We start from the raw sequence: 14,688 nt of genomic DNA, 5'->3' as shown, positions 1-14,688 counted from the left end.
ATGAGTGATGACTCAAGTCTTTATATTAATTTCTGTACCTTCTAGTTTAATTGAATGACAGCCTCAAAAGGTTGGAAAAATACATTGTTAAATAGGCTATAAAACATTACATTGATTAATTTGATTAGGCCGAAACAAATTAACAACCTACTCAAGGCCTACCTGTCTTTTTTAAATAGACTATATTGTTTTTCCGTTAAATGTCCATAATATTTAACAGTTTTTTATCGATCCTTTTGATTCTACCAGGATTCTATCAGTGGAGTTCATAGACGGTTCGAGCAGCTGAATACCATGGGTGGGCTTGTTTCATCAGTAGGCGTTTTACGGCGGCACTACTTTTCTGATTCTAGGTTTTAGTTCTGACCACCATGCAGTTACCAATCTTGCGTACCCTGATAGCCCTCCGCGAATACAATATGATTGTTCTAATTTTCCTGAATACATGTTGTATATTTTTATTTTTGCTTAGATACAGAAACAAAACAAATAATTTTTTATTAAATAATACAATGATATAAGACGGGTGGGTTTGTACTTTAAATAAAAAGCAAAACCTGCGGAGGGCGGAGCGGATGGCACTACTTCTCGCGGCACCACCTCTTCCGGTCCTCTTTCCAGCTTCCCGTGCAACATGGTGAGTGTGTTTCACTGGCTGTCGTAAGGCAAACACGAAATAAACCGGCGAATTATTTGATAAATAACACACAATAATGTACTTTGTGTGTTTAAATCAAATATCTAAACCAAAGTGTATGGAATAGACGTTAGATGTCACTCGAGGGGTCTTAAAAATAAGTCTTGGCCTAATGCTAGCTGTTAGCATGCTATCCGTTTTGTGCATGTGTCCCTGAGAGCTAAGAGAAAAGCAAAATGCTACTATGATTAGCGGAGCGAACGTGGATTCATTTATATATATAATATATAACCGTCTCGGGTTGAACTCAAAATATACGTATTTTTAAAGTATGTTTGTCATCTCAGCCACTGCATGCGTTTGACTTATTTAAAGCGCACAACAATATTAGCTAACAGACCGTAATTGACAGGTAGTTTGGTCATGTATGGCTGAATGCAGTATTTAAGTGTGGGAGTTTCGTTTTGACCTCGTCATTTTCTACTGTTGGCAGAATATGAATTAAGTCGAAAGTAATGAGACGATTTTCTCTAAATAAATGATTAAGTATCAAATCTTTCCAGTCACACAGTGGGGATTAAACTTCAATACTTAAAATACAATGCAACAGTAAAGGGGTTTCTTCAGTGACTAGACTAAGGTCTGTAATTGGTATTTGGGGCTGGGTAGTGTTTGAACAACACACCCAAATTTGATCAAGTTAATCAATACAATTGTAGTGTGCGGATGTGTTTCATAAATGGGAGTTGGAGTTCAATTTCTTAAAGGTTTAATGCTTGGCACATTCAAGTTTGATACTTAATATTGCAGACACTCGCCTGTACTAAATGGATTGGAGTTCGGTATCCAATCTCAGCCTTAAGAGTTGCATCTTTCTAATTGCTACATCTGTTTGACAGACTAAGAAGAGGAGGAATAACGGTCGTGCCAAGAAGGGCCGTGGGCATGTCCAGCCCATCCGCTGCACCAACTGTGCCCGCTGTGTCCCCAAGGACAAGGCCATCAAGAAGTTTGTCATCAGGAACATAGTGGAGGCTGCGGCCGTGAGAGACATCTCAGAGGCCAGTGTCTTTGACTGTAAGTGTATTTTTAGTTTATTTTTTCACTTCCTAGATCACTACTAACTGCATTTTTAATTTGAATCCTGGTGGCTTTCACTCATCTTTCTCCACTGTGTTCACTCTGCAGCATACGTTCTGCCCAAGCTCTATGTGAAGCTGCACTACTGTGTCAGCTGTGCCATCCACAGCAAGGTGGTGAGGAACCGCTCCTGTGAGGCCAGGAAAGACCGCACTCCACCACCCAGGTTCAGGCCCGCTGTAAGTATCTTCACTCAGATCTGGAAGCTTAACAAAGTCCTATGTCATCCATCAATATTTGACTAGACAGCGGGGAATAACAAGTGTTATTAATAACATCAGTGATGGAGGGTGTTAGGCCTTGCACCCTGTATGCAACAAAATGTATTTGTTAAGTTTGACACAAACTGAAGAGGGTCTATATTGATCTCTAAATTTGTCTTTGTTTTTTTTAACAGGCTGGTGCACCAAGAGCTCCTCCAAAGCCCATGTAAAGCAACATTTGACGATGCTGAACACCTGAAAATAAATTGAAAAGTCTTTACAAAAAACGTGTATGTGTTTTTGTTTGTCTTCAGTAAGCATGAGTTGTGTAGTCTAGGAGAGAAAAGGCCTGTCAAGTGTTTTATTTGGAATAGACGTTCTTACAGTACAAAAAACTTACAGTAGTTTAAGATCAAATTACACAAATGCATTATTACATAATGTTACATTTAAAAATGCTCTGCAGTAATTTAAAGCAATATCAGACCATTAAAAGGGTGGGGGGGGGGTTAACAAATATGTTTAAACTGAAAAACAAAAGCAACAAGGAAAACATTTGAACACAACCACAAAACTAGGTTTCTTCTCTGAAATAGTCTTGAATTGGAGTTTAGTTTTATTTGGTTGTCCTTACGAGTAAAGGTGTCGGGTAAATCGATGTGCAAACGGGTTTAGTACCACATGCATCAGGTTCAGGAGCAAAACTTCTGGTCTTGCACATGAATTACAAGATATCATTCAACTTCAATAGTGATGTTGCTCGTTCGCTAAGACGGATGTTTCTTTTCTATATTAATACAATTGTCAAAAAAGAAAAAGCTTAGCGTTAAGGTTTACAGGAGGTTTTAAACTTTGTATCATTATTTCTTTGGCTCCTAGCACTCTGCATTACTAAAGTCATATTGATGTATCTGTGGCCAAGGCCATTATTGGTCAAACTACAGCTGTTGAACAAAATTGTCCCATGGCCAAAATGTGTAGCCTTTTTGTACTGTGCAGTACTTGCACAACCTTTTACATGACTGAGAACTCTAATTTAAGAGGGGGAAAAGGAAGGCCAAAGGCACAATAGTTAGATCAACCTTACAGAAATCACACCCAGGCCTTGTGTAGATTCAAGTTGCTGACTAAATCAGAATAAACAGCAAAGTATGGTGTAAGGTGTAATCGTCTAGCAGTTTCAGCTCGTGCACACTCACTGACATGACAATTTCAGGGATTTGCAATAAAAACTTTGGTAAAGTCATGTTTACTTGATTATAAAATAAACTAATATTTTAAGATGCGTTCAATTAACAATTGAACTTCTTTCGCATAATGAGCTAAAAGTTTTATTTTCTTATATTAAGGCAAGTTAAATGATACTCCAAATGTTGAAGGATAGCAATTAGACCCACTATTTAATTTTCTATAAAAGGTGAGATCACCACTTTGCATTGTGATCTTCTTTCTTGGAACTGTAATACAGCCACATCACCACATTTTCCAAAAATGTAACAAAGCATATGCAGCCCCACTTCAGAACTTCAAACAATTCTTAAAATAAATATAAATTGAGGTTAAGATTTACAGTATTTATTTTGAAAGGGAAATCCAAAATAATTTTGTAAAGTGGAGATAACTCCTGGGTAACAAATGTTATATCTACAAGGTTTTACTTACAAAGCAATGAAAATAAATGTGTTTGCATCTTCCTATATCATACTTTATGTACAATTATATTAATTTACTTTTATTTTATTTTGCCACTGTAATCGGGGGAAAGTGCTTAACAGTAAGAAGGGGTGGTTCTCTCTGGCTCGGCCATTGGGGGAATCATAATTTGCCTTTATCCAGAACCCCCGTTTTAATTCTTCACAAAAACAATATTTCAGGGCTTCTGCACATCCAGACCACTACAAAAAGACCTAGGTTCATTGTTTCCTGTTTGACTCCTAAAAAGAAACATTTTCTTGATGCTGAAGAAATCTTAACTATTGTGAAATAATGTAAGAATAGCAGTTTTTGATAAACACAGAGGAAGTCATTTATCTGCACTACGCCAACGTTAACAGGTTAGAGTTAGCTGATGATTTTGACTGTATTCTTTCAGTCTTTTCAAATATCAGTGGATGTGTAGAAAATTCTATGTATCAAACTTACTTCTGTTGCTTTTTATAGTAGACAGGGATGAATATAATCTAGAAATGTCCTTTTTATCAACATAAATTGGTTAATGATTGTTGTGCCTGTTTATGTAATCTAGAGTTAGCCTGCTCCACGGTACAACGTATTGTGCTCGAAGTGTGTATGTTCAAATATTACTGAGGAGTGACGACTACATCCATCACTTTTGTTTTAACAATGTAAACAGACAGAATCAAGAGCTGACAGCTCTTTTAACTGACACATTTCTCTCCAATTACATTTTAGTTCTGAACCATATTACCAAGACAGGATCATTTATCACAACTGACAAAACAAACATATTTAAGAATACACCTGTTTTAGTCCACAATCGGTCTGGTGACTGTGGACAGAAATGTGTTCAAAGAAAATTCAAATGAAAAATCTCTTCTTTTTAACCTGCGAGAACGGTAGCAAATTGCCACTCCACACACTGTACTCATTCAGGTCATAGCAGCATGTGCCAAATGCCATGCACATTTAGTCTTTGATAATTTAGCAGGTTTTCACACACACACTAGTTAAAACCGACCCTTTTACTTTTGCTCAATTAGGAGAAAAAACTATTGTGCAAAGCTATAAACTGGAAATTTGATAATGTCTGCAAAACAACTTGAGTAAGTAAAATATTTCGTAATTCACTATCTCCAACATCAAATATAATGGTCATTTCAGGATATGACAGTTGGTACTTCTAGTCCTTCAGTCTGGTCAACAAGGTGTGATCAGGGTGGGGAAAGGCACAATACAATGAGAAAAAAAAGACCAAATTAAGTTTTAAATTAAGCACATATAGATTAAGGTTGCAGTTTGATGTAGTTATGAAAGGGAAAATGTTAAAGACTTGGAAAGATCCCAACCCTTCAATAATCTCTAGAATTGTGGCAGTGATACTCGTACTCTTTTCCATTGATTTTTCTCCCATTTTGAGAGAAATGTGCAGATCATCAATGAATTCCATAAAATAGTTTAATATAATCATAGTATTCTGGCAGGTATCAGTGCAACATAAGCAGTCATAGAAAAGAAAAACAAACATTTCACACACTACCGGAAACAGCATCTACACAAAGGCCTTCACTTTCCATTCGACTTATTCAGTTTACTTTAAAAAAAAACAACAACACAAGATCTCTCCCACACAGTCTCCCACACAGTCTCACAGTCTCCCACACAGTCTCCCACACAGTCTCCCACACAGTCTCACACACACACACACACACACACACACACACACACACACACACACACACACACACACACACACACACACACACACACACACACACACACACACACACACACACACACACACACACACACACACACACACACACACACACACACACACACACACACACACACACACACACACACACACACACACACACACACACACACACACACACACACACACACACACACACACACACACACACACACACACACACACACACACACACATTTCCAACCCACCCTCCCTTAAAAACAAAAGTGCAGTTTTAATTCATGGACAACTCCTCAAACATGTCAGGTCGACTCCGACCTGGTTTCTGAGTTTGGTTTGCACTTCACTGTGCTTTATGAAAAGCAATCTTTAGTAAAGAATCAACCCCAAGTTGGAAAAAATATTCAGGATTAAACTTTTTTGGGGAGGAATCATTTCATTGAATAAGTGCTTGCTTAATGCTCAAGGCATTTATATCTCTACGGATATGTAAGTGAATCTATAAACTCTGCATTAAGCTTTTTTTTACATTATCTCTTAAAGTGCACACGCAGGGAATATTCTCAGGTTATGGACAAAAGTCTACGATAATTTGTATACGATAATTAATCAGCTTTGAATCCTGAATTTTGGAGCAAGGCACATGTGCAGATGAAAAAGTGCTTTGGCTCTTAATTAACTTTAAAATACATTTAATTGAAAGTGCATTTTAAATGGATCCATTTGTTAAAAAGTGCATTGAAAATAAAATTAGGAACACACATGAGAGCTTGCCATTCATGCTGATACTGTACCAATGTCTGTTTGAAATATTCATATCAGTTTCATGTCATGTGTGTTTCCTTTAGCTTGTGTGCAGACCAAACTCAGCCAGGTCCTCGTCTCAGTGTAAAAATAGCTCTGGGCGATGTCGGTTGTCCACCCTTTATCTTCAGTCGAGGATGTGCTCTCCGCGGACGATGTGTGAAGAAAATTCATAGCGGTCCTGGCTGCGGTGACCACAGATGTTACACTCGAAAGGCTGACGAAAACCGTGGCAGCCCATGTGGATGGTAAACATGACGTGGTCCAGGAAAAGCACACGGCAATGCTCGCAACGAAAAGAGCGCACAGCTCGCCCCTCCCCGTCTACAACACGAAAAGCCTCCCTAGAGGTGGAGGAGGGCGCTGTAGGTGAGCTGGGGGTTGGCGCCAGGGCAGGATGTGGGAGGTTTGAGTGGCCTGGATCCTCTCTTTCCACCTCCCTGTCTTTGGCCATGCTGAGACTGTGTCTGTCCCGACTCCTGTGTTGTGCAATGGGAGGATGTGCCTGGTGGCTGTTGTTGGAGTGGAGGAGATGATGGCCGTTGTTACTGTGCAGGGTCAAAGTCAGAGAATCATCTGGCATGCTCTCTGTGTCCGTAGAATCCTGGCAGCCGTTGCTAGGTGAGGGTGCGTGACTTGGGCCCACAGGCAGGTCTTCATGACCCTCTGCTGCCTCCCTCCCTCCAACACCCAGCCCGGCTCCTGTCCCTGTACAATCCAGCCTCGGGCCCAGGGCCACTGCAGCGTGAATGGAGCTGTGGATCGGCCTGAGTTCTGATAAACATGAAGGGTGTGTGTTGGGAAGGTGTAGAGGTCTCAGTGTGTCTGAAACCCCTTCTCCTCCTCCATTACCCGCTACACCTGCATATTCTCCTCCCAGACCAGTAAAGTGCGGGGTTTCACGGTCCCCTGCGTGCATATCCCTGTCTTTTTCCAAACCAGCGCTGAGCTCATAAGGTGCAAGGTTGAGGCGTATGTGCTTCTGTCCTGCAATAGAGAAACACAATCTTATGATACTCTACTATGGGTGTCTGTGGTTGACCCAACTGCATATTTCAAAAAGAAAAAAGGAATGAACAATTGGGCAGGAAGCCTGCACAGATCAATGAACCGCCTGCCGGTTTTCTTTTAGATGAATAGATTCACATTTTGTATTAATGTTTTTTCTTTTTCATAGTTTTGTGATTTAAACATTTTATTGGAATTTATAATGATTAAAAATATCTTTCTTAATTCATTTCCATTTGAAACTGTGCCCTTTAGTCAGAGCGGTCAAACCTGTTCCTCCAGGGTTACAGGACAAAACAATTAAAAAAAGAAGCATCTGGAGTCCAAATACTAAAATAAATAAAAACCATAGAATTGTGGTTGTTGAGTGTAACCTTTTTGACAACAAGGTTTATCACTGTTCACTTATTTAAACCGTCGGTCCGGGGCATTAATCCACTGTTCTATAGACCACATCTCTCCTGCCCCAGCTATTTGCAACTGTAATCAATACATGTTAAAACAAAACACAGAAGTTCCAGATTCACTAAATCGTACAGCCCAGACACACCAAATTATGATAGCCGTACTATTGTATTTGGAATCGAATTCAGTTTCCTCAACCTGTCGACACTGAATGCTCACCTACAAATTTTTGTGGTGTGGATCTCTTGCGTTTGGTGATGCTGTTGGCGAGCCGATCGATAAATGCCATCTTGTCTGAGGAGGGTTGCAGTAGAGAGTCTGGTATAAACTCTAGCTCTCTCACCTCCTCTCCTGCACAGAGTACAAACAAACTGTGACGTTATTTGTTGGGGCTTTTCTGATAACCTAGACAGCATTTATCCCAAATGTTTAAGTTATATTCTGATTTAGAATCCAAACCAACATTTGGCTTTAAAATAAAATAAGTGAGGTTCTGTGTACAGTACCTCGTTAAGAACGTAGATTACAGTTCTACATTAGACGCTACCCTTAGGAAATACAGTACATATTTTACAATATTGTGATTTAGGTAACTGTCGTAGTGGCATCTCCATGAATGCAATAAAACTGTACCTGGATTCTGTGCACTGGAGGGCTGCTGTGACTCGAGACTCTGTAAGTAACTGTGACAGCGCTCGCGGTGCTCCTCTAGGGTGCTCTGCTGCTTGTAACTACGGCCACAATAACTGCACTTATACGGCTTACCTACCGTTGGAGAGGACACTGGGGACAGAGTGGGAGAATAGCATAATTAAATTAGACATACACCATCGTGAGAAAATATATCACTGATCAGGATAGAATCTTTCCTACCTGCATGAGTGCGAAGGTGGCCAGTGAGAGCGTCTCGTCTTCGACATGCATAGCTGCAGAAGGGACATTTAAAGGGCTTCTCCCCCGAGTGCAGCTTGATGTGGCGGAGCAGGTTACCCTTTTGAGTGAAGGAGGCGCCACACTGATTACACTGGAAAGGTCGCTCACCTGGGGATAGAGCCAACCTGTCAACCCAAGTCTTTCATCTACATCTAAATGGTGTCTGGCACAATGGGCCCCAATAAAGAATCAATTCTTACAAACTGATGTTCTTCAGCGGCACATTCAAGTGATTTAAGAGAATGTGTGGCATTTACCAATTAAATAACTCATGGACCACTTCTTCTTACTACAAATAAACCAGTCTCTCTCAATGTCTATCACAAAATGGCACTGCTCAGATGACACATTTCTGACAGATGTATTAGTATTTTCTAATGTTTCCAAATCCTGTAATACGATTACTGACACTGCTAAACTTTTTTCTTTTGTTCAGCTGATTGCTGACTGTTTAACACGGGGCACAGTGATGGGAAAGTTGTCTTTTACTCTTTTATAAAATTGTTATGGAGCAAGATAGGCAGTGTCAGGGTTGTTAATTATGCTTGTTATGGCATCTCACAAACGTGCACCTCCTCAATAACGGCTGACTTACTAAACTGAGCAGTCACCTGTATGGCTGCGTTTGTGCACCATGAGAACATTTGGCCCGATGCAGATCATTCCACAGATGTCACACTTGAGCTTTCCATTTGGCATTCTGGTGGCCCCAGCTGGCATTGCTTCAGTATTGGTGGGCTCCCTGTAGCCTCCGACAGCCTCAGTTCCCTGGTCTGGACACCCCTCCTCTACCTGCTCCCCTCTTTCATCTTCAGTGCTGCGACCTAGGTCTTCATCACTGTAAAGCTCCACTTTAATGGAGTTGGCTACAGGGGCACAAGAGCAAACATATAGAAGGCCTTTAACTAGATAATATGTCAACCAGTGTGTGTCCAGACTAAATCTCAAATTTAAATTAAAGGATGTAAACTGAATGATAAAATAACAGAATACAGTTTGTAAACCACAACCTGTGAAAACATTTGACAAATCATAGTCAATTATATGATACTGTGATATATTTAATTATATATTGGGAACTAATAAAAAGTGACTTGTGAAAAATGTTGGGACCGTTTTGCCCACTGACCACTGAGGGAGCGACTAGGAGAGGTCTCCTTGCTGTTTGGGGTGCTCACTGTTGGGCCCCCAAGGGCCCCAGAAAACTCTCTTTCCATTGAAGAGTCTCCACTAGCTGCAACCAAAAGGCAAACATTAGCAATATCTGTCATTTGCACAAAATGCCAAGATCTAAAAGGTAAGTACATGTGTGATGAAATAAAGTCCTACCTGATATGTAAGACCGCCCATTGCAGTCATCAACATCCATACTAGTTCAGCATAAGTCCTGTAAATGACAAGTCATGTCAGGGGTTTGAATCAAGCTGGCTCAGGCATCAATTCAATAACTTGACATATAGTGTAACAGGAACATAAACGGTAGTTAAGGTCCACTTTGACCTGACTTTATGAAACGAAACCCCTGGATGAACTTATTGTTAAATTAGGTATGACGTAAGACATAATTATAGCTGACAAGTAACTAACTTTCACAGACCAAACAATTAAAACTAACTAAAAGCTGACGTTATATGTCAGCTAAACATCGTTGTCTTACGGGTGTGACAGTAAGGCCATACAATCTGAACGATAGTTATCTTAGATTCTAACTATACACATGGTGAAGATTAGCATGTGTGATTAACTTAATGTATCGTACCATAAAATGGTTAACTAGCAGCTAAGTAAGCGCCAACTGAACTCAACCTTTATCTGACACAGATTAGCTGATTTACTCAGTTACATTTAGGTTGACTTATGACACGCAGTATTAAGTTACTTCATGCTGATGTAAACTAACTAACTAATCATATCTTAAACCACGTTTACGGGTCGGCCTCGATAGCTTAAGTTAGCTTTCCTGCATGTGATGGAAATTACCGTTAGCCACGTTAGCTAAACTCAATAATACAACACTTTTCTATCCTCGACAGCTCACTAAACAGCACGAAACGAAGTTACAGCTAGTTAACATCAGCGACTGTGCAAAGTAGATACCACTGACTTGTAGCAGTGATTAACATAATAACTAAAATTGCACATCTAGGTCCCTGCGACGTGTGGTTTAACGCTAGCATAACAAACTAACGTTAGCCTGAACTCTGTTAGCTTGCTAGCCACCACGGTCAGTGTTTCCTAAACGGTTGCTATGGCACCCACTGCCTCCCAAATGCTACGTCTAGCCAGCTAGGGGTTAGCTAGCTAGCCTGCTCTCCCTGAAGCCTCAAAGCTGACTTTTACAACAACGCGGGCGCGGAGACAGTCGACTGTGAAAGGACCGGTGAATATTTCGGGTTCTCCAAGTAACAGATGCATTACCTGTCCCTGTCGGGGCCGCTTGAGTGAGTTTATTTTTAATTTCATCTGCTCGTTTATGACTGCAGCATCTCCCGGCAGCGATCACCTCCACCTCCACACAGTTTCCGGTTACATCCCAAATGTGTTCCGCCGATCAGCCACCAGCACTCAGATATATCTATGACCAGCACTGAGCAGACTGACATGAAAAAGGAATTTGGATTTTTACAAAGACTATCAGTTCTGTTTAATTCATGCAGCACGTGCACAGACGAGCACCTGTGTTTTTTATTTAGATTGTTGAGGCCAGTGGCGTCACTAGGCTGTTTTATTCGGGGCTAAAGCATGGGTCTAAAGCCCCGAATCTATTTTGATAAGCCCCGAATGTTTTTTGTAAAAAAAACAAATATATAGGCTATATATATATATATATTTATATATATATATATATTATATTTTTTATTTTTTAGCTGCATGCAGAGCCTCTGCCATATCCGCCATGGAATATATCCGCACGTCGCACATACTCCCATTGGTTAGGACTCTTGCGTAGCTTACTGCTAGGAATTTCGGTTCTACTACTGAGGCTGTCATCTTACAATTTCGATACAGTATACCGTAGTTAAAATCTGGACATCAGAGCGGTAGGCTATGTTATACACATGTCTGTTGTAAACATGCAACATAGAACAACATCTAAACTGTTATTGTGTTACTGTCTGAACTGTATGCTTCAATAACATTTCACAATATTTGAACTATTCACAAAGTTGTGAAAGGTGCACCACTATTAGCCTACTACACTCAACAAAAATATAAACGCAACACTTTTGTTTTTGCTCCCATTTTTCATGAGATGGACTTAAAAATCTAAAATTCATTCCAGATACACAATTGTACCATTTCTCTCAAACATTGTTCACAAATCTGTCTAAATGTGTGATAGTGAGCACTTCTGCTTTGCTGAGATAATCCATCCCACCTCACAGGTGTGTCACATCAAGATGCTGAACTGACATCATGATTAGTGTACAGGTGTGCCTTAGACTGTCCACAATAAAAGGCCACTCTGATGTGCATTTTTTTGCTTTATTGGGGGTCTGCGGACTCAGAACCAGTCAGTATCTGGTGTGACCACCATTTGCCTCATGCAGTGCATCACATCTTCTTCGCATAGAGTTTATCAGATTGTCAATTGTGGCCTGTGGAATGTTGGTCCACTCCTCTTCAATGGCTGTGCGAAGTTGCTGGAGACGGCTTATGGTGGAGAAATGAACATTCAATGCACGAGCAACATATCTGGTTGACATTCCTGCTGTCAGCATGCCAATTGCACGCTCCCTCAATGCTTGTGGCATCTGTGGCATTTTGCTGTGAGACAAAACTGCACATTTCAGAGTGGCCTTTTATTGTGGACAGTCTAAGGCACACCTGTGCACTAATCATGATGTCAGATCAGCATCTTGATGTGGCACACCTGTGAGGTGGGATGGATTATCTCAGCAAAGCAGAAGTGCTCACTATCACACATTTAGACAGATTTGTGAACAATGTTTGAGAGAAATGGTACAATTGTGTATCTGGAATGAATTTTAGATCTTTAAGTCCATCTCATGAAAAATGGGAGCAAAAACAAAAGTGTTGCGTTTATATTTTTGTTGAGTGTATATTGGTTACAAGGAGCCTAAGTAACATCGCACTGTATGGACACCGCAACAAACTTCAACTACCAGCAGCAGTTGAGGAGGAGAGATCTTGCAGGACAGTAGGAATGAGGCAACAAGGTGCTTGGACAAGATGGGAAAACGCGATCAAGAGGAGGCTGATCTGTGGAAAGCCGAACCACAGCAGATCAAGTTCCTCATACAAGCAGTGTATGATGTGCTTCCCAGCCCATCTAACCTGCATGTGTGGGGTATTGCAGAAACACCAGCATGCCCGCCGTGCTCAAAGCATGGAACCCTGGAGCACATTCTGAGCAGCTGTTCCAAGGCACTTGGAGATGAACGGTACCGATGGAGACATGAACAGGTGCTGAAGGTCATTGCTGAAGCCATCGGGGCAGGTGTCGAGTGGGCCAAGCGCTCCCGCCTCCCCAAGCAAGCCATCGTCTTCATCAGAGCCGGGGAACAGCCAAGCACCGCTGCAAAAACATCTGCAGGTGTCCTGGCCTCTGCAAGGGACTGGCAGCTGTTGGTTGACCTTGAGAAGCAACTGAAGTTCCCCAACCACATAGTGACCACCAACTTGAGGCCAGACATTGTTCTCCTGTCCGAATCCACCAAGCAAGTGCTTCTGTTGGAGCTCACAGTCCCTTGGGAAGACCGCTTGGAAGAGGCCTTTGAAAGGAAGCTAACCAACTACGATGGACTTGTCAGCAGTTGTCAGCAAGCTGGATGGAGAGCAAGGTGTCTCCCAATAGAGGTTGGAAGCAGGGGCTTTGCAGCACGATCACTGTCCAGAGCCTTCAGTACGTTGGGCATCGTAGGACTGAGGAAGAGAAGAGCCATCCGCAACACCACCGAAGCGGCAGAGAAAGCCTCAAGATGGCTTTGGCTCAAGAGGGGAGAGCCATGGGGGCAGAAGTAGCTAGTTAGCCATCTGGACACAAGCTGGGGTCTGATCAACCTCAGTTGGGTCACTTGGAGGAGGGTGTATGATGTTGAAAGACCCGAAACACCCGATGATTCCAGGAATCATCACTGAAGATGTGTCCAGAAGCATCAATAGATGTACTTGCACAGTTAGTAGCCTAGGCTGACTTTGGGTGTGTCAGAGAAGTAAACATTTTCCAAGGTATATTCTCATAACCGAATTACTGCAGGCTCTGCAAATGTAAAGAATTCTCCCGTCCCTGAATCTTCATAGTCCATCAGGAGAGGGGAATAAAGAAAAGAAAAGGGTAAGCTGGGATCCAACAGAGGTGCACCTTACTTGTCCTATTCAGGGTGTTTATGTATCTTCTTCTGTGACTGTCCTTTATCTGCAAAATTACAGACTATGTTCAGTTACAATCAAGGGTAACACTTTACAATAAGGTACACAAAATTGTAGTAGCTACTACATACCTACTACATAGATATGTGTTACCTACTACATAGGGTTTTTTTTGTGCTACCTAACACATAGGTTTTTTTTTGTGTTACCTACTACATAGGGTTTTTTTTTGTGCTACCTAACACATAAGGGTTTTTTGTGTAGTAGGTAACACAAAAAAAACCCGTGTTAGGTTTTTTTTGTGCTACCTATGTGTTAGGTAGCACAAAAAAAAACCTATGTAGGTAACACAAAAAAACACCCCTATGTAGTAGGTAGCACAAAAAAACCCTATGTAGTAGGTAACACAAAAAAACCCTGTGTTAGGTAGCACAACAAAAAAAACCCTATGTAGTAGGTAACACAAAAAAAAACCCTATGTGTTAGGTAGCACAAAAAAAACCCTATGTAGTAGGTAACACATATCTATGTAGTAGGTATGTAGTAGCTACTACAATTTTGTGTACCTTATTGTAAAGTGTTACCCAATCAAGCTAAGAATGGACTTTGAATATCTTTATTATATTTGTAATACCAAGACAAACACAATAACCAAATTTGGCTTTTAAATAAAGAGTAGCCAAAAGCATAATTTTTTTATTAACACATTCCGTATCATTTAATTAGAAGTTTAGTGTTCTGCGCACCATCTTTTTTATTTTGTTATAAATGAGCCAAACTTTTGCATTTTCTAGAAATTCAAAAAATGTAAGTCAAATCGGACAGTATGA

The 14,688-nt window shown here is 40.8% G+C and overlaps 2 protein-coding genes across 3 annotated transcripts; one reads left to right on the top strand and one right to left on the bottom strand.

Moving 5' to 3' along the window:
• The first annotated feature begins 595 nt into the window (after positions 1-595).
• On the top strand, positions 596-2,267 carry LOC307249922 (small ribosomal subunit protein eS26). Its single transcript, XM_080026824.1, has 4 exons — positions 596-637; positions 1,537-1,714; positions 1,826-1,956; positions 2,175-2,267. Exons 1-4 carry the CDS (start codon positions 635-637, stop codon positions 2,208-2,210), a joined length of 348 nt encoding a protein of 115 aa, XP_079882950.1. The 5' UTR covers positions 596-634; the 3' UTR covers positions 2,211-2,267.
• Positions 2,268-5,630: 3,363 nt separating this feature from the next.
• LOC307249172 (zinc finger protein Eos-like) lies at positions 5,631-9,915 on the bottom strand. Of its 2 annotated transcripts, XM_080025807.1 has the most exons (7): positions 9,854-9,915; positions 9,654-9,758; positions 9,136-9,390; positions 8,465-8,632; positions 8,225-8,374; positions 7,811-7,942; positions 5,631-7,165 (listed from the first exon to the last, which is right to left on the bottom strand). In XM_080025807.1, exons 1-7 carry the CDS (start codon positions 9,891-9,893, stop codon positions 6,306-6,308), a joined length of 1,710 nt encoding a protein of 569 aa, XP_079881933.1. In that variant the 5' UTR covers positions 9,894-9,915; the 3' UTR covers positions 5,631-6,305. The 2 variants fall into 2 exon arrangements, with proteins under 2 accessions (XP_079881933.1, XP_079881934.1); XM_080025808.1 differs by lacking the exon at positions 7,811-7,942.
• Between the last annotated feature and the right edge of the window lie 4,773 nt (positions 9,916-14,688).

The sequence above is a fragment of the Ammodytes marinus genome (assembly GCF_949987685.1).
Source record: "Ammodytes marinus genome assembly, chromosome: 4".
Taxonomy (NCBI): domain Eukaryota; kingdom Metazoa; phylum Chordata; class Actinopteri; order Uranoscopiformes; family Ammodytidae; genus Ammodytes; species Ammodytes marinus.
The sequence above is the reverse complement of the archived record's forward strand: the minus strand, read 5'-3'. Positions and strand labels throughout refer to the sequence as shown.

What these genes read in the sequence shown, in the direction of transcription:
- LOC307249922 (XM_080026824.1), top strand. An exon ending in AGAGGCCAGTGTCTTTGACT is followed by an intron (nt 1,715 to 1,825) that starts GTAAGTGTATTT and finishes TTCACTCTGCAG; the next exon opens with CATACGTTCTGCCCAAGCTC. An exon ending in CACCCAGGTTCAGGCCCGCT is followed by an intron (nt 1,957 to 2,174) that starts GTAAGTATCTTC and finishes TTTTTTTAACAG; the next exon opens with GCTGGTGCACCAAGAGCTCC.
- LOC307249172 (XM_080025807.1), bottom strand. Translation starts at nt 9,893, where the DNA reads ATGGATGTTGATGACTGCAATGGGCGGTCTTACATATCAG. An exon ending in TGGGCGGTCTTACATATCAG is followed by an intron (nt 9,759 to 9,853) that starts GTAGGACTTTAT and finishes TTTTGGTTGCAG; the next exon opens with CTAGTGGAGACTCTTCAATG. An exon ending in TCCTAGTCGCTCCCTCAGTG is followed by an intron (nt 9,391 to 9,653) that starts GTCAGTGGGCAA and finishes GTGCCCCTGTAG; the next exon opens with CCAACTCCATTAAAGTGGAG.